At 39.7% G+C, this 27,555-nt stretch overlaps 1 protein-coding gene across 4 annotated transcripts; it reads left to right on the top strand.

Annotated features, from left to right (window-relative positions):
* Positions 1–115: 115 nt before the first annotated feature.
* LOC109044725 (uncharacterized) lies at positions 116–27,555 on the top strand. Of its 4 annotated transcripts, XM_072304881.1 has the most exons (6): positions 116–345; positions 2,952–3,012; positions 19,327–19,459; positions 20,900–21,109; positions 22,312–22,545; positions 23,873–27,555. In XM_072304881.1, exons 3-6 carry the CDS (start codon positions 19,350–19,352, stop codon positions 24,072–24,074), a joined length of 756 nt encoding a protein of 251 aa, XP_072160982.1. In that variant the 5' UTR covers positions 116–345; positions 2,952–3,012; positions 19,327–19,349; the 3' UTR covers positions 24,075–27,555. The 4 variants fall into 4 exon arrangements, with proteins under 4 accessions (XP_072160982.1, XP_072160979.1, XP_018918113.2 ...); XM_072304878.1 differs by lacking the exon at positions 2,952–3,012 and having other exon boundaries at positions 118–345; XM_019062568.2 differs by lacking the exons at positions 116–345; positions 2,952–3,012 and adding an exon at positions 6,454–6,676.

Genomic DNA, 27,555 nt, shown 5'->3' with positions numbered 1-27,555 from the left:
CCACAAACCACCGAGGCTCGTCCACTGTGCGATGGTTTCTCTCACGACCATAGTAGCACCAACGCAACCCACTATCCTGGATGCCATTACACAACCCCGTGACCGTCGTCGGCTAGACTCCGGTATCCAGTTCACGAATCGAACCAGTCTTCCACTGGATGCTGGGAGCCGCGACGGCACCGGTTTATCGAACCGCTTGTCTCCGCGCGTGGGCGTTCAACCCCCTCCCCCGAATTTACGGAATTTGATCATGTAAAAAATTGGATACGTGTTGTGCGGTGAGGGTGCATTGATAAGAAGCGTGGATGGTTGAAGCGGAAGCCGGAGGTGCAGAGAATTTGACAGGTGAATTTCTTGGATTTTTTAAGTGCACATTGAATCACTGGGAAAAAAAACACATTGGATCTAGAGTCCAGACTCTTAAAAACATCGACAAGAAAAAATACTCTTGATTCAATCAGATTTAAGCTTAAATCAAGAACCAAGCCTCTTAATTTAAGCTGATTTCCTTTTGATTTAAGCTTAAATCTGATTGAATCAAGAGTCTATTTTCTTGTCAATGTTTTCAAGAGTCTGGACTCTAGATCCAATTTGTTTGTTTTTTTTTTTTCAAATAAAAATGGGTGCATTCTTGTGAGAGAATATATTTTCTAGTCAGTTTCTACTTGCGTTGAAAAAATACTCGTTGCGTTCAGATCGAGACAAATTGGATCGCATTTAACAGAAATAGGCTAAAATTTCAAAAACAGCAGCACGTGACAATAGTGATAACAAAAAGATAGGAGAAAAAACGGGAAACAAGGCCTAACACACACATGTGTAATTTTTAGTCTCGTTTTCCGTTTTTTCTCCTATGTTTTTGTTATTTAACAGAAAGGAACCAGCGCGATTACAGTGTTATAAGATTGTTGCCTCTTCAAAATTATCTAAAAAATCTCCCGGAATGGCAGATGGTTTTAGCTTTCCACCAAAAAATTGTTAATTTTAAAGGAAAATAATTGTGTAACTTCTAATACTGTACATATATTGAGTATTTTTAAAAGAAAAGGAGATGTTGCGCGTTTTTTAAAACACTGTAATCACGCTGGCTTCTTTTTGCTAAATGCAATCCAATTTAACCTGTGACAATGACTGTATTCTTATATCGATGATCAAACGGCGAAACCACGTATCCTAATTGCAACGTTGCAGATTTTCGGTCGAACTTCATTTTTTATTTGAAAAATTAGTCAACGTAATTTCTTGAGAACTTCCCTTATTTATTCTCTATCAGCAGAATATGTTGTATAAATTTTAAGCTATGAAGTTTGCTTGTTTTTAATTTTGTCGCACCGTTGGTCATCGTTTTGACTTTTACAACAGGGAGTAAAAGTTCATCATGATATGCAAAATTTTTTTTGGAAACTACAATTTTGCTTAGTATATACTGGGAAAAGAGACTTAAATCAACTCGGTTTTTAATTGATAGCTACTTTCTTCCTGATAAAAGTATATACTGTTTTTTTGATTCAAGAGAATTTTCTTCATGGTGGGAAATCCAAGAATATTTCTGCTCGAATAATGAGTTTTCCCGGTACAGTTAATTGCTTTCATGATGCAACAAGTGTTTTCCTCAGAACTACCAGAAACGGTCAAGGAAACCTGTTTTCTTGAGATAGTGCATGACATTTTCTCAGTTCGGCAGGAATACTGATGAGTATCAAATTTTTATACCAAATTCCCAATAACATCAATTTGTGGACTTTGAGGTTTTAAAATTCTTGAAGCTTTATTATATTTTTCATTCAAAAGTTATAATTTGCTATTCGCTATCACAAACACAAAAACATCAGAACACGAAAAAAGTAAACGCTGACCAACGTGCCGGTGTGCGTATGGTCAGAACACATTCGAGGAACAACATAGGTGCCAGATTTTAAATCATTACATAGAAATGACGTGTAAATAGCATTTCATACGTTTAAAATACCATTTGGCAAGATAAAGAGCGAGGCGCAGGCGCCCAACTGACCTGGAAACCAGAATCAGAGCGACCCTCTTTTTTTGTTGTGCCTCAAGGTCAGCCACCCTCCGTCATAACAATACTGACCTACCGACATACCTCCGCCGCATCACCTGCAACAAAACCAGCAACTCGTCAACTCGCCGGCATGAGAATGAAAAGCAGTGGTGGAGCACGAATGATCGACAATCGACAATCCGTATTTGAAGTTATGGTAAAGAATCGATTATTAAGGTGTTCGTTGCAAACACCCTGTTTTTCGATCCTTTTCCATAAGTCTAAGTGGCAGATCAACCGATTTATTGTAAAGGACGCCACGTCACAGATGGAAATACCCCGTTTTAAAAAAAACTGCGTTGCGATGCCATTTACGAAGGAACGTGATGCGTTCAGGGCACAGTGGCAGAATTTCATGAAATTTCAAATCGTCAACGGAAAATCATCCATAATTAAAAAAGCCTTGAGTACCGTTGTTTATTCAATTGGGTGATTTTAACCAAAATCAGCGTAACTGCATTTCATGTAGCCTAACTTCCTCTCATATGTATTTATATTAATTTATTTTAAACAGAGAAAAAACAACATAATTCCTTAAAACTTTCTCTAATTTTTTTCTAGACGACGATTAGGTATACCTCAGATCAGAATATTTCTTCATTTCTCAGTCGGAAAATAAAACTTGAGATAAAATCAGGCAACGTCTGATGTAGTGAAACTGATCCTGCTTAAGCCACACCTTTAAATCAGAAAGAATTATATCCATTGTGACGTGATCCCCGTCATACATATATTTTTAAGGGTCTCAGGGCTCATGTTAGATTTGATACGAGATTGCTAGAAACAGTGAATAAAAATGATATCTCTTTACGCCCCTCTTAATACATTTACAATTGATATTTAATACCAATGTTAAGCTTAATGAAAATTACCATTGGTTTATTGTTCACAGCTGAAACAAAAACAGATCTCTCTAACTGATTAGCCTGATCGTGAACAGAAACGTGAGAGAGGTAACGAGACGTAAATTAAGTTTCATCACAATATTTGGAGACTTAAACGCAGGGTTATTTGCGTTCAAAGTAAGGAGCCTGCAGAAAAACATAACTTAGTGAGGAGTAGGTGACGTTATTTATGGACGAAGAAAGTAAAATTGCTCTTCCTGGCGTATAAATAAATCACATTCTTTAGCCTGAGTTTCCTGCACTGGAAAAAAAAACACATTGGATCTAGAGTACAGACTCTTGAAAACATTGACAAGAAAAAGTACTCTTGATTCAATCGAATTTTTGCTTGAATCAAAACGAAATCCGCTCAAATTAAGAGGCTCGATTCTTGATTTAAACTAGATTCTGATTGAATCAAGAGTACTTTTTCTTGTCGATGTTTTAAAGAGTCTGGACTCTAGATCCAATGTGTTTTTTTTTCCAGTGTGGTATAATTATTTAAGAATGGATACATTGAAGCACATTTTGCATGTTTACCTAGTGCATGAGCAAATTTTCAAAATCAGAATTTAAAGAGAGATTGATTTATTCGGAAAAAAACTCCTCGTAATTTTAGTTCGTATGTAAGTAGATTATTTTAATCGGATCCTCTACTTAGTCAACGCAGTACTTTTGCGCAATACTACGTGTGATTCAAAGACAGGATATACTAGATACAATGTCACCAAAGTGAACAGACGCATCAAGTATCGAACATAACGCAATGACGAAAAAATAATTTTCATCGCTAGCGGCAACAGAGGAAAAAGCTTGCGAAACCAATGAAAGATACATTGTGATTAACATAATGATGCTAATTGCGATCGTAAACTATGTATGGCCGGGATGAGCTCTCCTCTCACAGGCATTGATGCCAAATTTCAAGCGATCAATAGCACAAAACCAGACATGAAGAGTTGGAATCGAGTTTTGCGAAAAATTTCGCAACTATGCTGGAGTAAGCTCTCATACAGTGTTGTAGTTACAAGGGCATGACATTTAAACGTTATGCTCACGCAGATCAACGGTGAATTCCTCAAACCACGTGTCTCATTTTGCGAAGTAACACACTGAAAAAAAATCTCGGTGTATTTACTAAGAAAAGGGTAAAACTACGAAGAATTCAGGGTTCTATTTGATCCCAGTTTTTGCTTGGTAAAATTACCATTTATGGAATTGGTAATTTTACCGAGAATCTCAGTAAAATTATTGAGCTTTCTCGGTAATTTTACCGGACCTTGGTAAAAACGCCAATATTTTTTATCGACTGTGGTAGAATTACCGAGATAAAATGGCAAAGTTACCGGGAATTGATTGATTACCAATAAAAGTGGTATTCTTACCTGAAAAAACAGCAAAAATACCGGTTTTTAGTTGAGCTTACCAGTCTGTCTTGGTAAAATTACCAATAATTGGTAAAAAAAGTGAGATGGTAAAGGTACCAACGGACCTTGGTAAAAACGCCGAGAATTTTTTTCCAGTGTACCTCCAGAAGAGGACCGAAAAGTCTTTCCGGAAAAATGGATGAGGATTTGATCCATTCGTGGGCAACTTTGAGTAGAATAGTTGACCGAAAAATTGATTCAGTCACGTTTTCGGTTAGATTCTAACCAAAATCATCCTATAGTTGCATTTTAACATTGACCAACTTCCTCTCATGTCTTAATCATTTTTACTTTCTCGCTCCCCTCTTGTTTTTTACTTTTAATCAGAGGACTAAACATATCGCCCTAAAACTTTCTCTGAATGTTCTTAAAATTGTGAAGATTACATAGCTCCCGAGCGAATAATTTTACTGAAAAAAGCCCCGTTCTTTGTCAAATTGCCTCCGATCATCCGGAAGACTCTTAGAAAAGTTTGGATGCATAGTAATTGACCAATTTTTTTCTCTTTTTTTTCGATTGATGTAAAAAGAGTATTATTCATTTCCATGCTCGGCAAGACGGTTGTATGCATGTGCCATCTTCTGCTGCATGCTTTTGTGGTGGCATTTTGGACACACAACAAACATGAAATTTAAACATTGAAAATTGGCAGGAAATGGCGGCATATTAATTAAAAACACTGTCTTCATTGTCTCTCTGGAGGAATATTGCTCCTAACTGCTGTTTAGCTGTTTTGTCTGAAATTACGTCGTTTTTTCCACTTACAATTTCCTCAAATTTCTCGTTGTTATATATGTCGCAGGCAATTACCAATCGCCGGCAATTTGCAAGCGGTTCACACATTATTTAAATAAATCGCAATAATGCGCATCGGCATAATGCAATTTTTAAGGGTTATGGTCTTCAAAAGTATGGGCTCGACTTGAAGCGCCTTCATTTTTTGTGATACTCTACGCTTTGTCACGATGTTGGTTTAGTTGCCTGTCCGATCTCAATCCAACTAATGTCACGGAGTTCACTGCACGCTCTCCTGAATGTGCATATTTTTGAGGATGAAAGAGTGTCTATTCACATTGTAGGCAACATGGATTGCATTTTGCAAAAAGGAACCACTAGCATTGCAATGATGCTAAGATTGTGCAACTTCATCTTTTGCAATAAAATTGCGGAAATCGTGAAAAATTATGAAATTTAGATGGTAATTTTTGTCTTAAATTTACAGTTTTTAGCGAGTAAAATAGAAACTATTAATGGATAATCGGGTTTTTCCTCCAAGACAAAAGAAGTTGCACAATCTTAACAACATTGCAATGCTAGTGGTTCCTTTTTTCAAAATACAATCCATATAATCAGCACTCTAATATCTTGTTCTTTTATTTTTGAATTTTATGATTTTCTATATTTATTCACCACTGGCTTGTAAATTGCCGGCGATTGCCAATTGCCTTCGACATATACAAATACGACAAATTTTGCCGTTTTAGCTGTTGATTTCATTTAAAAAAATTTAGACGAATTTGGAAGGAAACTCGATTTCGAAAATTCAAAAATTACCACGGCCGAGAGGGTATTCCTTCCTACACCTTTCCAGAACATTTGGACGGAGTTAAACAGAAAGGAACCAAGCCACATCGGGATCGAACGGAGAAAAAGAGGTTTAAAGTTTGGCTCCTGCATAAGACTCAATGTAAAAAATAAACTTCAAGTTCAATTTCTGCAAAATTTGCTCCAACGAAAACTTTGAATTTTTGGCGATGGATAGTAGAGCAGTGGTTGAGTTCAAAAACACTTATAACTCAATTTTTTCCAAAATGTGGGTTGGTTCCTTTCTGCTTAACTCAGTCCATTTCTACTGTTTGACTCCCCAGCATCGATCTCCTTGAACCAGAGTCCATTCGTGAACGCAAGCCCTCAAAATATCCAAACTCCACGAAGTGGACACTTCACACCATTCATGAGTTCCGCATCAACAGTGAACTTGCTGGTTATTTACTCAGCTTGTTATGACCCGCCGAGCGATACCTACATGAGTCAATAGAGGTGAGCAAGTGACGGTGGATTTTCAAACCGTGTCCGGTCAATTGCACATGGAAACGTCAGGGGATAATTATTTTCACACGGGCGTGACGCAATGAGAAAATTTCTTGAGAAAAGTCTAGAGATGGAGATGCCTAATAATGTATAGCTCATTTTTCTATAAGATTTTCTCTTTATTTATGTGTGTGTGAGCTGCCCTTCTAGTGCCGTGTTTGATATAGCGTTTTCAATCGTCTTCAGGTCAAACATGTCATTTTTTAGTGATAATGGTGAGTTTAGAAAATCTGAATACATTCACATTTTTCTGGTGTTTCCATAGGCAGTAGTGTGTTAGATATATCGATGTTGGCTTAGCCAACGATGAAAGCTGTAAGGATCGTGTCTGTCTCTATATTATATTCAGTATATAAACGGGTATTCAAAGAATACCGACTTTTATTCATTCAACACGGCGTTGAATTGTGTTGATCCACAATTTGACGTATTTATGATATAAGGAGCTGTGTGAAAATTAATGAAAGTAAAATTAAGTACGAGGGGTATTCGTAAAGTAAGTTAATATTTGTCATATCTTCTAAACTAATAAAGATAATTTAAATCTGTAAAAAGTGTGTGAATTGTCATACCTACTTTCAGTTTGATAAAAAGCTTCAGTTTTTTAAATTTAGTCTTTTGAGTGCCGAGTGACATCAGTTTTCCCACACCCGTCTCTCACCACCGGGTATGCAGACAGTACGTCTACAGAAAAAGGGCTACAAAAAAAAGGGCTACCTTTGGGCGCTTCTGGGTACCAGATGCGCCCTTTCCAACCGTTCGACTCCCCCGATGTAACATGTACTATACTACATGCCCTTTTGCCTTATGGGTAATGACGCCATTCTGGTACACACCGGGAAAATTGGATTATTTTCTGCATCTGGTATTCGTAAAGTTTTCGTGAAATGTTTTGCTTTTAAGCATAACAATCTCGCACGGACGTATTACCTGATTAAAGTATTTTAGGGCCTCCTTATGCTTTAAATACTTATATCCAAGGCAGTACTTTCAGATCGATTTGAAAATATTACGAACAGTCACGTGATCTCTTCATTTTAGTGACGTATTACTGTGCTACTTTGTGATTGGTTCATTTTCTTGGCGCAAGCATCGACACGTCAGCTGTTTGCGGCATTGAGCGGAAGGTTTAAGGTTATATCATGGACCAAGAGAATGAATAAGGACCCCCACCCCAACTCCAGTTAGCGGAGACATTAGCGCTGCCTGGCCTTAGAATAATAAAGCTTATTATTCTATGGCCTGGCAGTGTTCACGCCATGAATATGGGTCCAGCCAGCGCCGATGTCACCGCCGGCCGGCCGGTCCCTCTCTTCCCCGCGACCCGCGCTTCCCCTCCCCACTACTGAACTCCTCTTCACGCGGCCCCGCTCCCCCCGCGACCTGCGCGCCCTACCTCGCGGCGTCGCGACACCGCTGTCCGCTAGATCGCGTTGACGCACCAGCTTTAGAGGTTCGCCGCTCTTTCCCTTCGTCTGATTTACAGTGCATGCTTTATGTTTCCATTCACCGTCAAACTGAAATTCATCACAAAGTGCTTGTAGATAGTTTCAGTTTATCGCGGTCGATCTGAAGTTTTGAAGGGTTTTACGGTTAAAGGTTCCCACAATAAATTCCATTACGATAGTCTTCGGGTACGTAAGTTGGTAGTAATATGCTTTGTCAAAGAAGCGCCCTCCATCGCTTGGGCGTTGGAACTGCTTGTTTTAGTCTACAGTCAAAACGTCTACATTAAAATGCCTACTGAAGTTATGTCTACAGATAAATATGTCTACGCTATTAAAATGTCTACGGTTTGTTTACCCACTTAGAAAATGTCAAAATATTTATGTGGCCACTAAAAATATATCAAATATATTTATAAAATAAAAAAATAAATAAAATATATTATAAAGTAGGTAGGTACACATGATATTTAAGAGGGTCAATTATTCGCGAAATGTGACCCACAATTTTTACGCATCAGCTTCTGCAGCATCCACAGCCTCGTCCTGTCTTTAGGGATACACTTTCAAATGAGATTCTTATCAGACGACATAAATATGTACTTTGACATTTTTGGAGTGGGCAGTCAAACCAAAGACATTTTAATACCGCAGACATATTTCCTTAGACACTATTTTAATAGGCATTTTCATGTAGACATTTTGACTGTAGACCAAAAAAGGTAGCTTTTTTTTTTGTAGCCCTTTTTCTTTTAGACCTACTGTCCGTAAACCCACCACCGCGTGTCCAAAATTGACGCGCGTCTTTAGAGTGCTCGATGAGTGTTCCTCATTTATTTCTCAGAAAGAAACACAAATATTGATGCAAACAGAAAATGTGGTGTCATTAAAGGCTCACAAATCAGCATTCAAAAGAAAATACCCTGACCTTTTGTCTCGTCAAGTGATGCTGCTTCATGGCAATGCTAGGCCCCATACAGATCATGTGGCCAATCAGTTGTTGACCTCCTTAAAATGAGATTTTTCCCACGTCCTCCTTATTCTCAGGATCTCACCCCACGTGATTTATCACTTATTACCTGAACTAGAGAAGAGTTTTGGCGAAAAAAGTTCCGTGGACGACGATGAGGTGAAAGAAGCTGTACAAAAGTGGTTGCAAAAACGGAATCGCCAGTTTTACGCTGATGGAATAAAAAAGCTCTTGTCATGGTATGTAAAATGTGTCCAACGAGATGGAGATTACGTGGAAAAGTAAAGCCAGATCTTCACAAACATGGAAATTTTAAATTTTAAACAAAAAATTCCATTTTGACAATTTGCAGGATGAAGCGGCATGCGACCGTCCTGTGACCTCCCCAGCGCGCGTCAATTTTGGACACGCGGTGGTGAGAGACGGGTGTGGGAAAACTGATGTCACTCGGCACTCAAAGGACCAAATTTAAAAAACTGAAGCTTTTTAAAAAGCTGAGAGTATGAAAATTCACAAACTCTTTACAGATTTAAATTATCTTTATTAGTTTAGAAGATATGACGAATATTAACTTACTTTACGAATACCCCTCGTATGATTGCACGCAAACCCTATGGCCATAGTTCCGTTTTCGTTCAATGGAGAATTCCCTCGATAAAATTATATCGCTGTAATTGTATTGTATTGTATTGCTCAGAGTGCCTAATAAGCCTGCGTTTGCAGTCTTTTTCATGATTGCCTCTTATTTCGGTTTGAAAAACTGTAGAAAATATATTCAAGTATATTTTCCTGAAATTAGTGAATTGTCAGCGAAAATTTGGCAACGCCTGGAGGTTCATACGGCTGTTTTTCTTAGCACGGCAGAATGCTCATAAGGCGTTTTTACTTAGCACGGCAGTAAGAGAGAAGAGTTAGGGGGGTTAGAGGGGGTTGGGGGATGCGCGGGGACGCTCACACAAAAGCTCCCGCCACGATGATGGGCTACCTCCCTCCGTCGGCACCCGAAACAGTTTTCGGTTCCCGCATTGACCCCGACCTCGGCGCTCCCCCCCCCCATGTCTCCCGCCCACTGACCCTCTTGAATAATCGTCTCACGTGCCCGATCGCTGTAGCGTCGCGACGCCCAGAATCCCAATCACCCCGCGCGCCGGAACCGACGGTTCCTCAGTCAAAGTACGTGGGAAAAGATGGAGATCCCACATCGATGACCATGGTACAAAACCACGTATCTCCATTGCTGTGTTTCAAAATTTCCGCTCCCATTGTAAGTCATTGAGGAGAAACAACCTATAACTTCATATAGTGAAATTAATTCTGAATATTCGGCTGAAATCAAAGAAAAATCTAGGAAGTTTTCAAGAAATTACACACGTTGACCAGTTTTACACAGAAAAAGTGAATTATGACAGGATCTCTGTAACGTCGCAAACGGACATCTATCTAAAGGGCGGGGTTCTAGATCCTTAGACAGTCACTTGGCAACCCTTTAAAAGTGAACCATTGTTGTAGTGAGGATTTTAAAAACTGGGAAACCTCTCCGTCCTGAAGAACAAACACTCACAGTCCTTTGTTTACCCTTTGCTAATTTAATATGCTGCTGTGGAATGAGCGCTTCGTTTCTGCGAATTTTACGAAGGAGAAGGATGATGTGGTGCGTGTCGGAGATGAGCAGACCACCAGTGGCGTGGCGTGCTTTGCGATAAATCGATTGATCTACCATTTAAACCTATGGAAAAGGATCGATTAATAGGGTGTTCGCACGGAACACCTTCGTAATCGATACTTTACCATAGCGTCAAACGAGGAATATCGATAATCGATCATTCACGCCACGCACTGCAGACCCACCGACATTTTGTCGTTTAAACTACGCGACCACTAGTGTAATTCGGTTACCAAACGTCCCTGCGTCTTAAATTTAACTCCGTAACGGTCTGTCACGTACGTACGTACGTGCACTTCCAGAAATCTTGGAGTAAATTCTGGATTGGATTTCACTCTGGTGTTCATTTTGCTCCTGGAAAACCTGAGTGATATGATTAGGAGTGAAAGAGGATGCTAATGATAACTTAACACAAATAAACGTGGGCATATTACTGCAAGCAACTATTACTTACTACCAGGCCGGTCATATTGCCTATCGAGATATTGAAGGCGAACTGGAGGCCATGAGGATTTCAGTTCGCGTAAAGAAAGAGCGAAGTCCATACTTCTCAAAAAGAATTGGTTTTGCTAGATTTGAGCAAAATTCACTCCTTAAAAAGTGTAAAATCCTCCAAATTCATGTTATTACGCACTGGAAAAAAAAAAAAAACACATTGGATCTAGAGTCCAGACTCTTGAAAATATTGACAAGAAAAAGGACTCTTGGTTCAATCAGATTTAAGCTTAAATCAAAAGGAAATCCGCTCAAATTAAGAGGCTTGGTTCTTGATTTAAGCTGGATTCTGATTGAATCAAGGATATTTTTTCTTGTCGATGTTGTTGAGAGTCTGGACTCTAGATCCAATGGGGTTTTTTTTTTTTTTTTCCAGTGCGAGATTCCCAAAACAAACAAGGAGGATATATGCCAGACCTAAGAGAAAATGCTCGCAAACTTCTGCGCGGAAATTATCATTTCCCATTCCCCGGAAAGTTTATTACTCTTCCTACCCTCTCCCTGCATGCGTTGCAAGTGAACATATCTGCAAGTTGTCATGTGCAAGTTGAGCAAATACGCGTCCGTCGGGCAGGACAGCGTTTTATGCAATCAGCCCACACAAATACGAGCACGGCCGGGCAAACACGCCCAAATAAACATGACTATCTCAAGCCACGCTCTCACAAGCAGCGCGCGACGCGGAGTCAGCAGCGCGACCTGATGTAAAATTAGAGTACCTATGTTGGGAGAGTACGGCCTTTTCGAAATATGGAGCTCTAAGGGCCAAAAAGTCAGCCAACCCTCTAACACTGAAAATGTCTCTGACAATCTTCGGATTCTAATATCAAACGACTGAATGACGAAGATGGCCAGGGATGTTTATAAACGAAAGTTTTCCCTCCAAAAATGAGTAAATTTATGCAGAAACTAAGTCAAATGCGTGCTTTACAAATGACGGCTCGTAACAATTGTACCAATAGATCACTCTAGATAATTGAAATTCATTTGTTGACTTACTTTTGTTGACTTTCTTTCCTTTCCTCCAAAGTTTCAATTAATAATTCCGGGAAAAATTAATAAATTTCAAATTTTGTGAAATTTATTCGAGCCTAATTTCATGATATTTCAAAACGTGAAATTTCACTTTTCATCTCTAATGGAGATGTTGCATGTGTAAGGAATTTTGGATTTGACTGTTGATTCTCATGTAAAAGTTCACGAGAAACACGATGGTGCCATTGGTTTTGTCTGAAATCAACTCCCAAGCTCAAAAAAAGCTCTCAATTTGAGGCCAAAATGAAGGGAATATCTAACGCTACCCTTGGAGTCCACCTCTACATCAAGACAAACTCTCTATGCAAAGATAGGGAACAAATACGTTAGCAGTGATGCCGTGCTTTCAGTTTTAGAGTCCCCAAATAAAGTGGCAGCCCCGTCAATGTATCTGCTCCCTATCTTTGCATGGACAGTTTGTCTTGATGTAGAGGTGGACTCTCAGGATAGCGTGGGATATCCCCTCCATTTTGGCTTCCACTTGAGAGCTTTTTTGAGCTTGGGAGTTAATTTCAGAGAAAACCAGTGGTACCATCGTGTTTCTCGCGAACTTTTACATAAGATTGAACAGTCAAATCGCAAATTCCTCAAACATGCAACATCTTCATGGGTAGTGCATGAGATAAATACGGGGCGAATTTCATTATAACGCCTGCATGCAACTATTCGAACTCCGTGGATGCCCGTGTTGCAGGCGCACGGAATTGAAGGCGTTTTGCCTTCAAGTCACTCAGCGCTTCACCCTCGGGCCGTACTGAGAGGATTCAAAATTACGGAGCACGTTGAATTCTTCCTTCATACTTCAAAAACACCGCTACGGCACGAATATTAATTCTGCTATTAAAGCGAAGAGAATCGTAAGTATAAAGATACAATTTTGAGAAAATGAGCTCAGTGTAGCGTCTCACCAGCACCGTCGCGTCGCGCCACAGGTGAGAGGAAGTGCTGAGTATCCGGAAAGTCAAAACGCCTTCAATCCCGTGCGTATGCAACACGGACATCCATGAAGTTCGAATAGTTGCATCCAGGCGTTATAACGATACTCCGTTAATTTTGAATGCGCGTTAACCAGATTAATTTTTAAGTTAATTCCAGCGTTGAATATTGTAGCAATGAAGTAAAATATTACTGAGTTTCATTGCGACATTGTGAATTTATCTAGAAATAATTGGACTGTTTGGATCGCATTTAGCGAAAGGTCGAGGAACCAGCGCGAGTACAGTGTTGTAAAAATGTTGCTCCTTCTTATTGAGTCAGTGAGAACGAAATCGCAAATTCCTCACACATGCAACATCTGAATTGCCCTCGATGCCATCTCTGCCGTGCTGAGGAAGAACGCCGTATGAACATTCAAGAGTTGCCAAATGTCCTTTGATAAAATGTCTATTTTGGAGGAAAATTAAGAATATTTTCCCTTGAAATTTTCAGGAACTTTAGATCAAAATACTAACGAAATTCTCTGAAAAATTGGAATAAAAATATTCATGAGTTTTCCAGGGAATTCGTGTTTTATCGAAGACAATTTGGCAACGCCTGATGGCTCATATGGCGTTTTTCCTTAGCACGGCAGATCTGCCGCGCGGTTGACTCGGCGTCGCGGGCCGGCTGTGGAGCCGTGGCTTGGATGGATCCTCGGTGGCAGTGGATGTGGATGAGCCGTGGCGGCTTCTGCTGTTGCGGTCATCCGCCGCTGCGTTCGTGGCGTCTCGCGACGAGTCGACGCAGCCGCCGCACTGCCCCGCTAGCGCCATCCACGAAAGTAACTTTCACTCTCCGGCCCGCGAGATCTCGCTCCTCGAGAATCGCAGCTCTACTGTGCACGGCTGCCGGATTGAGAGAAAAATTAAGGGCATCCACGGAGAGAATAACATTGGTCATCAGTGTTCGAAACTCACCTTTGAGTTTCGGGAGCCATGTGCCGCATCAAGCTTGATTTTTAGGGGCCATTGAAGATTTTTTAGGGGCCAGATTGACTTTTTGTCTACACTGAAAAAAAGAACTCCGGCCGTGGAAGCCGCAATTACGGGCTATATAGACATACTGTCCGTTCCGGGCTCAAAGGCCGAAAATTCCGGCTGCTGCAGCCGTAGCTTCGGCCTCTGAACCCGGAGTAATCGAAGCTACGTCTCCAGCAGCCGGAATTTTTGGCCTTTAAGCCCGGAACGGACGGTATGTCTATGTAGCCCGTAATTGCGGCTCCCACGGCCGGAGTTTTTTTTCAGTGTATAAATCAGGCGCATTCAGTGAAAAGTCAGACCCAATATGTTTTAGTTACACAACTAGTAACTGTAACTTGGGGAAAATTTCAAAAAATCACAAATCAGAAAAATTAGGATTTTTTTGGAGGGGGGGGGGACAATTTTTAGAGGCCACGTTGGCGCAGAGCCTTCATTTTTTCGGCGCATTTGGCGCGTTGGCGCCTGTGAGTTTGGAACACTGTTGGTCATACATGTTCAGGGTGTCCCAAACCACCCGCCACGGAAAAAAAATTAAATGTTAATTAAAAATTTATACTGTGAAAAATATGTGCGACAAGTGGGCCACATTCCGCAATAAGGACCACTGTTTCTGGCTCATTTTAGAAACAGCAGATATACCGTTGGTTTCTGCATGCAGAAAGGTGATTTTACAGAGGAACCAGAGATAGTGGTTCCTAATTGCAAAACGTGATCCTAGTATCAAATACTGATTTTACATTCAAAATATGCTAACTCACCTTTGAATTTGTTCTTTTAACCGTGGGCGCGGTTGACGTAGCATTTTTTAATGTAAAATTAGCATTTATACTTTTCGCACATTTCTTTAACATTATAAATGCTAATGTGACATTCAATTTTTTTCCGTGCGTACTATTATTTTCTAGGTTATTTTGGGTCAGGGCAATCGACCCTGAGGAATCCGAATGAGATGGTCCCAAACCCCCTAGGGCCTCGCTGGTGGGGCACTAAACTCTTTAACTCGTGATTTTGTAGTCGTGATTCTTTCTTTCTTTTTTTCTTCGACCATCATCGCTAAGGGAATAAAATAAGACGAAAACAACAAAACCTGACAACGCAGCTATGCACGGCATCTCACTCTCTCCTCAAGGAATACAATAAGTAAGAAGAGACCAGTACCGGGCTCAACAGTGCCACCAGGAGAAAGGGTCAAACTTCGATCTATCGAAGAGCGATAGATCGTTGGTCGAGGATAACCAGTTAGGGCCATCGGCGCGAAGACAGGTATGAGCTTTCTCGCCAGTCCACGTCGCGACCCCGCCAAAATGTGCGTCCACCTGCGCTTGTGTGAGTTTCGAGTGGTCAGTGAGGGGTAGTGTGGGTGAGGGTTGTGTGTTTGGGGTTGTGTGAGGGTGGTGGTAAACCCGGGAGGATGGAGGGCCAGAAAAATACTTGCCCCACTGTTGGTAAGCTCGCTTTTGTTTTATGCACTTCCTGTTTTCACTTCGAGTGGACAGCATTCGTCAAAATATGTGGGCAGAGACCCTATCTATGAGGGGAAATATTTGCAACTAGGATGTCCCCTAAAATTGACTCTCGTTGTCCAAGAGCTTTATTAACTTGAGCTGTTACAAGGTGTGGAATTTAAACTTGTTTTCTACCCATGCAAAAACTATATGCATTTAGCACAAACATAGCGAGGGCAAAAAGTCGAAAAATACCTAGCTAAATCGCACCATGTAAGAGACTTCTACTACGGTTTATTTTCAAAAAAAATTAACCAAAATAGGTATCTCCTTGAAATTTACTCTGAATATTTTTGAATAGGTGAAATTTGAAAATTTTGTCGAAATTCTTGTGGAAATATACTCTTCGTAAATTCCGTAAAGACAATCCAATTTTCAGGGGGAGAGTTTTAGGATTGGGCTGGGGTGGCCACCGTCACCTAGGATATGTTTGACGAATGTAAATATTTTGAGTAGGTAGTGTTCGAATTAAAAAGCTAATTATTTCCTTCTTAATTTAGAAACGAATAAAAAAAATCCGAAATGAGCGTTTTCTCTAACTTTCTGACGTCATTCTTGCTTTAATTTAATTAAATGAACATGAATATCTAAAGTTGGGCGCCCGAAGGACGTTGATCTCAAAAATTTAATTGAAGACTGAAAATTTAGATCTTGCGAGCGAACTGGAACAGAGGCTACTAGCGAGGGCTAAAGTCGAAAAATAATTAGCTAAATTGCACCATGTAAGAGATTTCTACTGGGGTTTATTTTTTTTTTTTTTTAAAAAAAGAAAATATATCAACCAAAATATGTCCTTGAAATGTGCTCTGCATATTTTTGAATAGGTGGAAAAATTTCGCGCTATTCAGCGCTATTCACTTCAAAAGTGCGTCTCATGAGTGGAACTAAAGTTAAATTGTTTTAGAGACAACAAATGTGATGATTTCTGTTGGAATCAAAAGAAAGGTTCAAAAGGTTGATGAATCAAAAGATTCATGTGTGCATTCGGTTCTTTTTCGAGAACCATGACCATTAACACATGGCTCCTCTAGTGAAATTATTTTGAGCTTATTTTTAGCAAACCGTTTTATTTAGTCTTGAGGCCATTTTGCAGACCTGCCTGAAAACGAAAGGGTGCTTTCGCGTAGTTGCAAATTACGATCTCGATTTCAATTTAACAGCTCCAAGCACTAAATCTCCAATCGAGTGTAGTTAAGCGCTCAGCATGTCTAAACCACGGTATAACTAATGAGCTTATCGCTCTAACCACCATTACCTACTTTCTCACATGACTAAAATACTAAGTACCGTGAAAAGATACGCCGTATGAACTTTTGATGTTGTCAAATGTCCCAAGATATAATGTATGTTTTTTCGTAAAGTTGTGAATATTTTTCACAGATACTTTAAATTAAATTGCGGACAGATTCTTAAACGATTGGAAAAGAAATGTTTACACGTTCTCCAGAAATTTATAAATTATTGAAGAAAATATGTCGACTTCTGGAGGTTTTAGTATACATCGTTCTTTCCTAACGTAGCAGAATATAATCAGCTCTATATATTTCAACACTACAAACGTTTCACGGCCTTAACCACATTAACATTTCAGGATCTTTTGACCTGAAAAAAATCTGGCATTGTCATGAAAATTCGGAGTTACTGCTGCCAACTAACCATCTGACGGTGGTCCATATCAAAGCTTAAAAGGTTTAAGTTTGGCTCATGTTACCCCCCCCCCAAAAAAAAAAAAAAAAAAAAAAAAAAAACTTCCAACGGCATATTGCCAAAATTCTAATTTTCGCGTCACACACTCTCATACACAAATCGGAAAATGTAATACTTTAGTATTTTGTTGAAAAAATACTTTGCCTTATTCATTTTGATTGCGAATAAAAATTAACTCAAAACTTCGTAAAATCGTTTTAAGTAGTTACAATCCAAGCTCTATCCAAACGGGTGCCCAGGGCTCTGAGAATCGCTTGTGCCAGCAAAAAAAAGAAAAAAAACTCAGGTCATTGTTTCACGATTTACAGAGATTGGATTCATCTTAAAATTATTGCCTGCCAGGAAATCAGCCCAGTAAATATCTTCGTGTAATTTTGGAAAAATGAAAAAAACTGGACAGGCAGGGAGAAAAAATCTTGAAAATCAAGCGTCATTCGCCTTATTGGACTACATTTTGCAATTTGGAACTATAAATTCTGCTCTTCTAAAAACACTTATGGTCATCAGAAACTTATGCACATAAGTCTTTTTCCGGGCCAGAATTTATAGTTCCAAATTGCAAAATGCAGTCAAATTGAAAGATAGCTCACTCTTCTGGTAATGGCCTCTCGTTGCTCGCCATCTCTATCAATGGCGTGGTGTGCTTGCGATAGATCGATTGATCTGTCTTTTAAACTTATGGAAAAGAATCGATAAACAAATGTTTGCCACGAGCACCTTAATAATCGATTCTTCACCATAGCGTCAAATAGAGAAATATCGATACTCGCTCATTCACGCCTCGCAACTGGTCTAATGGAAAAGAAGAAGAAAAAGGGCAAAGAGGAATGAGACAATTTTTAAAAAGTGAAAAACTTTTGGACAAAAAGACCTTACAACGATAAAAATCTATTATTTTTCTCTCCTAAGATACTTTGCTAGCATAATAATGACCTCCCACTGTTCGAGTCTCTATAAAGAAAGGAAGGAAGGAGGAAGCGGCAAGAGAGGACAAGAATAAACACAGAAAGAGGAAAGGATGAGGTGTCAGAACATTTGCGGCCTTAAATCCTCGATTTGGGGCTTTATTGATATGCGGGCCGCGGGTTGCGCGAGGCAGAACACTCGTTTACACCGAAATAAAATTCGCGGACGGAGCAAACTGCGCATGCAAATGATGACCTCACGGGGATTTGTGCCCGCGAACCGCCGAACCAATCAGTGAGTGACGTTGCCAGACAGCCGAAAAAGAAGAATTATTGAGGCCCATGCTGGAGGAAGGACGAATCTCGAAAAAGCCATGACTTAAAAATATTTCTCTCTAAAGGTTAATGGACTTTGAAGCTTTGAGATCTGTTTCAAAAGAATTGTCATTCGATGGCTAAGGAAGAGATACTGGAATCTGATGATTGGCAGTGGCATTTCTCGTTTTTTAAGGTTGGCTGCCCTTTTGGGCCCCAGGAGCTCCCCATTTTGACACGTCCGTACTCTCCCTGCATCAGTACTCTGCCGTGCTCAGAAAGAACGCCGTATGAGCCGTCAGGCGTTGCCAAATTTCCGTTGATGAAACACGAATTTCCCAGTAAACTTATGAATATTTTCCTTCCAATTTTTCACACAATTTTGTTCGCAATTTCACGTAAAGTTCCTGAAGATTTCAAGGGTAAATAATCATAGCTTTCCTCAAAAATAAACATTTTATCGAAGGAAATTTGGCAACTCTAGAATGGTCATACGGCGCTTTTCCTTAGCATTTATTAGGCACTCTAGCCTTTATTCCTTTTTCCAGCACTTTTCTTCACCGGAAACAAACACATTGGATCTAGAGTCCAGACTCTGAAAAACATCGACAAGAAAAAATACTCTTGATTCAATCGGATTTTTGCTTAACTCAAGAACCAAGCCTCTTAATTTGAGCGGATTTCCTTTTGATTTAAGCTTAAATCTAATTGAATCAAGAGTATTTTTTCTTGTCAATGTTTTCAAGAGTCTGGACTCTAAATCCAATGTATATAGTGTCTTGTTTAATGGTTACATGAGACTTAAAATAAATTGTATAAAATATTTAAAGTTATTTGAAGATACATTTCATTTGTTTTCTGTTTCAGAGGTGAAAGTGAGAGATGCGGAGATGGGTAGAGAGCGCGCCGAAAGAATCCTCAACGAGGGGGCCAACATTCCGGTCAACCTCAAGCAGACGGGCCGCCTCCCACCATGGTACGATCCGCAAAAGTTCAAAAAGTACGATTTCCATCAATTCAAAACTTCAATGCATGGCCACCACGCTTAGGAATATTGTGGCAACATCACCATCCACTTGAAGTTCGATCTTTATTTCGAAAACGCCAGGATGGTAGTGATTTAATGAAGTGCCATGCATGAGCACGCACAAATCGCCTTCAAAATAGTGAATATGCAACCCCACGACAGACGCGTTTGAATAGTTATCGCTCAGATTCTTACGGATGTCCAAAAAAACTCGGCTATTACACGCCACTAAGCGGCTGTGGCGATTCTTGTGGCTGATTCTTGTGAAGCGATGATGTTTCTAAAGTATTGTTAGAATCTTACTTTTGGAACGATGAGGACATATCTGTCGGAGAATTCATGTGAATTTTAAAAACTATTCGGAAAAATAATGTTGGGGTAGAGGGAGGATGTACAAAATTCTTCAAAGAATTGCACTGCATATTGAAGACGGTTTAAAGTATGAGAAAATATAAACAAAACTTGCAAACAGACATTCTGACGATGTTCATAATTTCAGACTCTTCTTTTTTGAGCTCAAAGAAAATTTTCCTCTTCAAAGTAGGGGAAAAATTTTTAGGAGTTTTCCCCTAAAATTTTGGTACTACCCTAGTCTTTTGAATGATTGACATTTCCAATTAATTATGATAGTATCACAACATTTGGGTTAGTAACCTAATTTATTGGGGTACTACTACAATTAATTAGAGGTATCAATACCAACCCCGTGATCTTTTTTTCTATAGGGTGATGCTTTGAGTCGGTATCACTCTGAACGCATCTCATGTCTTGCTAAAAACAAACGAGATTAGTACCACTGATGCCAGAGCTACTGTCGATGCGCTCAGGAAATTTGAAATGCATTCAGTTTTGGTTTACAAAAAAATTGTCATTAAAATCGAATCTTGGTACGTTCGACTATATAGGTATGTCGCAGGCAAACAGTCAAATTAAGCGTTTTATCAATAAATGCCTAGGCAAATCTTAAATTGTCAGAGTTTACGAAGTTTTTTACGTTTTTATATTTGAGACAATAATTCGTTTAAGTACAATTAATTTTATTCCTCGTTCAAAATTGCTCCTCACAATTCTTCGTCCGTCCCAATTGTGAAAACTTTTTACTTTACGAAATGCTGCACCTTTTGAGATAAATTCGCATTGAAGGACTAGAAAATACGTATTTATGATCGTATGGAACAAGTTTTTAGAGGGAATTCTTTTCCACATGATCAGAGAATAATTTCGTCTACAGTCAGCAAATAATCAGAATTTCAATCTAAATACCTAGGCATTTAACAAAAATCCTGATTTGACTATTTGCTTGCGACGTATACATTTTTTGAAACTTACTATTGGGTACAATGTGCACTTCAAAGGTTAGGTACAGGTTCATCTTTTAAAATGTCAAATTAATTGTGTTTTGATCTTTTCCAGAGGGCAAGAATTCTTCCATCAAAATTACTTCGCTTTATTCGTATCAAAACTGGCCGGGCTGATCGTTGTTTTGGCGATCGCCAGTATTCTGCGGGTTCTTAAAATGTCACGCAAGTCTGGCGACAAGATAACTGCGTACAAGAGGTACATGGCCACCATCCATCACATGCTCATGTGGTATGACGGTGACCTCGAGGACCCTCAGTCAAGGTACTTCACCTATATACTCAATTTTGCTTTGACATGTCGATCTAGGTGGTTCAATGGCCGCAACCATCGCCAATTGACCATCACCAACAAGACATCAATGGTTTCAAGAAAATGGTAGTTAGGGAAATGGTTAGGTCTCAGGAAACTAATTGAGGTGATGGAGAGTTGTTGCCCAGGTGTTATAGGTGGAAGAAATTTGGTTTATAAAATAGGTTAATATGACGGTAGGGAAGATAGACAGGAATTGAACAGGGGTCAGCCTTTGAGGGCTACTTGAAGTATAAAAAAAAAATTACTAGCTAGGTTAGTTGTTATTATAGATAATAATTGATACATTTCTTATATGTAAGTAGGAGTGATCCAAAATAAAGAAAAAAGAGTTGTCCAATAGAACTGCTTTTGATGAATCAGATTGGAAAGTTAGTGCATTTAAGAACCACGCGCGCACTAGAAAAAAGTCTTTGGATCAGTAGACTCCTATAAACATTTCAAAAAAATACTCCTAATTCGTTATTATTGCTTGAATCGAAAGTTAAATCGTTGGATTCAGCTTGCTCTCGATTAAGCAAAAATGATCGATTCTGCTCACAAAGCGACCATATAGGTGGCTCCTTCTTTTGCCAAGAGTGCAGTGAGAGTACATCTCACTTGCATTCTTGCGCACTACTTACATGCACATCTCCCTTACTTTTACACCAGAATTAAGTGGACGGTTGTCTTAAGTTTAGTTTTCTATTAAAGCTCTACTGAGTCGGTTGAACATCCCATTCCACTATGGTATTGTAAGCATCTCTTGCCCTGGCATTGCTCAAATATTGCGAACGATAATCAGGTTAACCTTTCAATTATTAAAATCAATATTATATTGATTTAAGTCTTTACTCGTTTTCCCCAAAAATACGTAATAATTGAAAATAATTAGACAGAATTATTTCATAAGTTTATTGATTAATCATGTCGTGCATTAGTTGTAAGTATTGCAATTCGTCGTATTAATAGTACAAACTACTCATATTAAGCTTTGTAAGTATCTTTGGTCCAACTCGGGGTTTATTTATACAATATGGAACTCCCCAACCTCTGCAGTACGCTATTTTAATTGTTGTATTTAAATCATAAACGAATCAGGTTATGACAATGAGTTCAATTCCGCATCATAAAATCAGTGGTGTCGTTAATGTAAAATTTTCAATTTTTTCCAGGGCTCACAAATCCTTGATCATGGTGCGAGGGTTCCACTGCGCAGCGAGCAACAAAGCCAACGGCGTAGGCTTCGGGCATATTTCGCAAAAAGACATGGCTCTCACACAATTCGGATTCATGGGTTTCAGTCTTCTCAACTTCAAGCTCCTCGGGCTCAAAGGGACAAGTGATCAGATTGACGGCTTCGTCCACTTTTGGAGAACCATTGGCTATTTAATGGGGATCAACGACAAGTAAGTATCCACTCCACAAAAATTTATCAAAATATTTTAAAAAGGAGGATTTTTCTTCAAAGTTTGTATAAAAAGGATTGTTTTTAAGTCTGCTCATTGTTCACAGAAAAGGAGCTTGTATGACGTTTAAAGACAAAAACAAAGAATATTTGTCCATGGATAGAGCGATCGATTTTAATGATTCCAGGGTCATGCCATGAGGACGAACGTTCCTTTAATTATAAGGTGACAGGGTTGCCATGCAGGTTATGCGATAAAAAGTGGATATTTACATTGGTGTAAATGCGGAATGTGCTGATTTTTCAGCAGTATTTGGCAACTGTCGTCTTCGGTAAATCATACTTAATAGAGACTTTTCAGCTAGGTCAAAAAGTGATCATAAATACGGGCGGGTCTAAATAATATAAAAGGTTAGAGCTGAACTGTAACCATGGGGGTGCATAAGTTAAAAAAAAGACATTTTAAAAGACGGAAAAACGCAGTGTTCCCATTTCCCTGAGCTAGTACCGAATTTTGGAACTTTTGAGATTTTCCTGAATTTTTCCCAGAACTTTTGGAATTTCCGAAATGCTCCGGGTTTTTTGTTATTTTTCGGAACTTTCTCGGAACTTTTGAACAAATCTAAAAGGAATCTCGGAACTTTTGAACAAACCTAAAAGGAATCTCGGAACTTTTGACAGTCACGGAGTGGGAGAAACTAGAACGAAAAAATTCCGAATCCCGGAACTTTTGAAGGACATGATATGGGAGCACTTGATGAATGGCAAATCGACGGTGTAAGTCGGCAATCACATAACTTGGTTTGCGACGTCGCAGACTTCCTGTCTTACTTTATTTTTTAAACGAGAAACTACTCAAAACTTCTTTACAACTGCCGTGATTTTTTTTTCTCTGTGCGAAGAAAATTCTGCAAACGCTTCAAGGAATGATGTCAATTTGATCTCCCTTAAAAAATAGCATAGAAGCGGAGATTTTCAGACACCGCAAACGAGTTATGTTATTGCCGACTTACCCCGTCGAAATGTAAAATGACAGGCTTATACCATGAATGAAGTAGAGCTCCTTAAAAACTGGAGGATGCAATTTCATGTACATCACACTGCTGGCCCCCTCAGTATCCAGCCAGCAGCGGCGTTCTTCTTCAGCACGGCATGGTCTATCAGCGTACGACGCGCGACGGCCTGCATTATGAGAATTCCATTTATCAGCGCTCTAGCCTTTCTTCCTAGGGTGTTTCTTCCTTTTAACGCTTCTTGGTCACTTTCTTTGGTCAAGCTTTTTCAGTCACTTTCTCTACATGCAAATAATTTGCAACCTCTCTTCGCAGGTTCAATCTATGCGACGGGAACCCCGACGAAACCGAAGAAGCCTGCCGGATCGTTCTGGAACGAGCTTTCGTCCCCGGCCTGGCGCGCGACGACCCTGACTTCATCCACTTCTCGACGGCGCTGATGGAAGGGATGCGGCCGGTAGTCCCCATCTGGACGCCGGCGCCTTCATGGCCTTCACTCGACATCTCTGCGGCATGAAGCACGAGCCCTGCCTGGACAACTTCGCCAGCCGCGCCCTCTACAACTACCAGCTCTTCGCCCATAAGGTTCTCCTCTCCACCCCGGTCGTCTCCGAACTCTTCAGGCCGCTGCTCAACTTCTTGATGTGGTTCGGGCTGTTTGTCTGCAAACGATGGCCCATGGTCACCACCCTGCATTTCGGACGCAAGGTCGTCGTGCTAGAGGATGAGGACTTCGAGACCAAGCCCAAGATGGCCCCCTGCCCGCTCTCTTCGCAAGGTTGAAAGCCTTCCCGAGTCTGCACGCGGGAAAGAAGTCTCGGTCCAGTGGCGTGGCTAGCAATGTAATATCGATTGATTTCCCATTTGGACCGAGTGTAACAGAAAGGAACCAAGCCACATAAGCTGTTGTCAAGTTTAACTGGGCAATTAAATTTTTTACGAGAGAACGTTCGTCCGGATTTCTTTGAAAATTTTAAAGAATTTACTTCGTACCATGGAGAATTTTCACTGAAATTTGCACGAAAATCCGCACAACCGTTTTCATGTTAAAAATTAAATTGCCCAATTAAATTTGGCAATAGCTGATGTGGCTTGGTTCCTTTTTGTTTAACGCGGTCCATTTAAACCTATGGAAAAGGATCGATAAACAGGGTGCTCCCGACGAACAACGTAATAATCGATTCTTTGCGATAGCTTCAAATGGGAGAATGTCGATATAATCGCGATCGTTTACTCTTCACCTCTGCCTCGAATATATGAACCGAATAATTTGTTGCTTGGCTGACATAAGGGCGTAACTGCTAATTGAGATGAGCCCGGAAAAGCATTGAATTGTATGGACGACAGGGCTCATTGCTGATTGTAGTTACGCCCTTATGTCAGGAAGGCGACGAATTTAGTGGGCGCTTTTCGGTTCAGACGACTGTATCTTCATCCGAGCAAACCGACCGCTTCGGTTCTCGAAACTAAACTTCGGTATGGTTCAAGAAATCGAAGTCTCAGTTCACCGATCCAGAAAATTTGATCGATGTGAAATATGTTTCGTATAAACTGAAGTTTTTCAGTTTGTAGGGCGTAACTTTCGGTTCGTGGGACTGATCATTCGGTTCAACGGCTTGAAGTCCGGATTCGTCGATTAAAGCGGTGAGTCTGCCTAGCTGAGGCTCTAGTTCTCTAAACCGAAAAGCGCATAGGACTGCATTTTGCAATTGGAACTATACATTCCGGCCTGGTTTAAAATAACGTATTTGCCATTAGTTTCCCTATGCACGTAAGTGTTTTTTCAGATGAGCCAGAATTTATAGTTCCAAATTGCAAAATGCAGTCCAATATGATCTGTTCCGTTCGTGCGACCAAAGTTTTCATCCCCGCGCACCGAATAATGACGCTGTGTTGCCAAAGAAAATAGTAATCCAAACAAGAAGTTTTGAGGTAATGGACCCAAGCAAGATTGATTTTCGGTACCAATCGCGCGTCATCCCACGAGCAAGAAACCCCTTCATTTTGTGGTTATGCAACGTGGACGTCCTTTGAGCGGGAATAGTTGCATCGAGGCGTTTCCATTAACTCTTGACCTGCTATTCGAGTGTTGAAAAAATTAATCGGATTGCATTTTGCGGAAAGGAGCCAAAAGCACTCCGATGTCGCTGAGATTGTGCAACCTTTTTACCTTGCAAATATAAACTGATCATCTAAACAAGTTTCATCTCTACCCCCAATGAACCATAAATTCAAGATAAAAATTACATTTGTATACTTAATTTTGTGCATGATTTCAGTAATTTTGTTGCCCTTGGTTCCTTTTTGCAAAATGCAATCCAACTGACACCGAAGACACCATGCAATGCCACATACTATGTCAATCAGGCATCACCTGTTGCTAATTATAAATTCATAAAGTAGGATTTCATTGAAATGACAAAAATCAAAAGAATTGATTCCCATTCTGTACGGTGCTATCGACTCACATGTAGAAGGCGAATGTTGTTGTTGTTTTATACATTTCAAATTTAAATACTCATGACACCCAGAGGAAACTCAGAGGTTTTTTAGTAGATGTGAATTGTATTAGACCTCATTCGACGCAAATCTACTGCCAACGATAGTTAAAGTCTACGACCTCGGGGGTTGGCTGGAATTTTGAAAGAAGTGGAATCCGCACTCCCATTTTTACAAAATAAATACTCTGTAAAATTTTAATATATTTTCAGAAACTGAAAAGTAATGGGGAGAATAAGAACAAATCGAACTTGCAACTTATCAAAACTGGATTTTTCCATAAGGGTTGCTCTCTTTCTGATAAACTCAATCTATTTGAATTGCGCGTTTCACTCTCTTGTTGCTGAGACAGCTTCCACTTTCCCACACGCTACCCCGCGGGACAGTACAGAAACCAATCAGTGCGGTGCGGTGTGCTTTGCGATGTATCGATTGCTCCGCCATTCAAACCTATAGAAAAGAATCGATAGACAGGGTGTTGACAACGAAAACCTCAATAATCGATTCTTTACTATGGCTTCGAATGGTGAAATATCGATAATCAAGCATTCACGCGCCTCGCTGCTGAAATCAATTCTCTCTTGTGTAAACAAGGAATCTGCAGCAATGATTCGATAACTGATAGAGATCACCTAAGATTCAACGTGGAATGTTTCCAACCATTCTGCGGCGTGCAGGTTCCTTGTAACCTCGACACGTGCCATTGAGCAGAAATAAATCCGGTAGCAACAAAATCAAAAATTGTATGAAATTTTGTTTCATGGGTGGTTTGGGAGTTACCAAAGATATGTATACTTTTTCCTCTATGCAGCACCACTTACACATATAAGACGTTTCACAACCTAAAATAGGAGATTTTATAAATGTATAATTCTATTTCAGTCCTACCTTTCATGGAAGAGAGAAAATAACGCGTACGGAAAAATAAGTACGACTTCAGTCCAATACATTCAATACGTAAGTTCTAATCTGCCTCAAAATCTGTGGTCATACTCGTAAGTATTGATTGGGAATGCACATCTACTTAATTAAGTTATACGTGACATGTAGGGATAATACCATATTTTAGGGTCTTGTATGATTATGGTCAAAATGAAAAATATGTCTCTTAAAATACTTGTGTTTAAACATCATAAAGATGTAAAGAGTTTGGTATTATGAGCTACTTAAAAATAATGTGTACGTAGATCCGTCAATACTTTTTGCCACACTTTAAGACAAAACCGTTTTTATGGGGGCCGAAAGTTACGAACATATTTTCATGAGGAACAGGAACCTATTTTTACCTCGATCGAGCCTTTAATGAGTTGAATGTCCCCTTTGAAAAAGAAAACTTAGTCCGTCACTGCTGTTTGACCGGGTAGTGACGCACACAAGACGTTTATTTTTAAATTTTTCGTTATTGTATCATAATGGTTGCATGTAAGTATTTATTTTGATTTCTAATGCTCAATCTTGTTAAATATGTGTTAATAAAAGAATGTTTTATCTCTTTAAAA

This window comes from Bemisia tabaci, chromosome 10, assembly GCF_918797505.1.
Source record: "Bemisia tabaci chromosome 10, PGI_BMITA_v3".
Lineage (NCBI taxonomy): Eukaryota > Metazoa > Arthropoda > Insecta > Hemiptera > Aleyrodidae > Bemisia > Bemisia tabaci.
The sequence above is the reverse complement of the archived record's forward strand: the minus strand, read 5'-3'. Positions and strand labels throughout refer to the sequence as shown.

What these genes read in the sequence shown, in the direction of transcription:
- LOC109044725 (XM_072304878.1), top strand. Translation starts at nt 306, where the DNA reads ATGGTTGAAGCGGAAGCCGGAGGTGCAGAGAATTTGACAG. An exon ending in GATCCGCAAAAGTTCAAAAA is followed by an intron (nt 19,460 to 20,899) that starts GTACGATTTCCA and finishes GATCTTTTCCAG; the next exon opens with AGGGCAAGAATTCTTCCATC. An exon ending in CTCGAGGACCCTCAGTCAAG is followed by an intron (nt 21,110 to 22,311) that starts GTACTTCACCTA and finishes AATTTTTTCCAG; the next exon opens with GGCTCACAAATCCTTGATCA.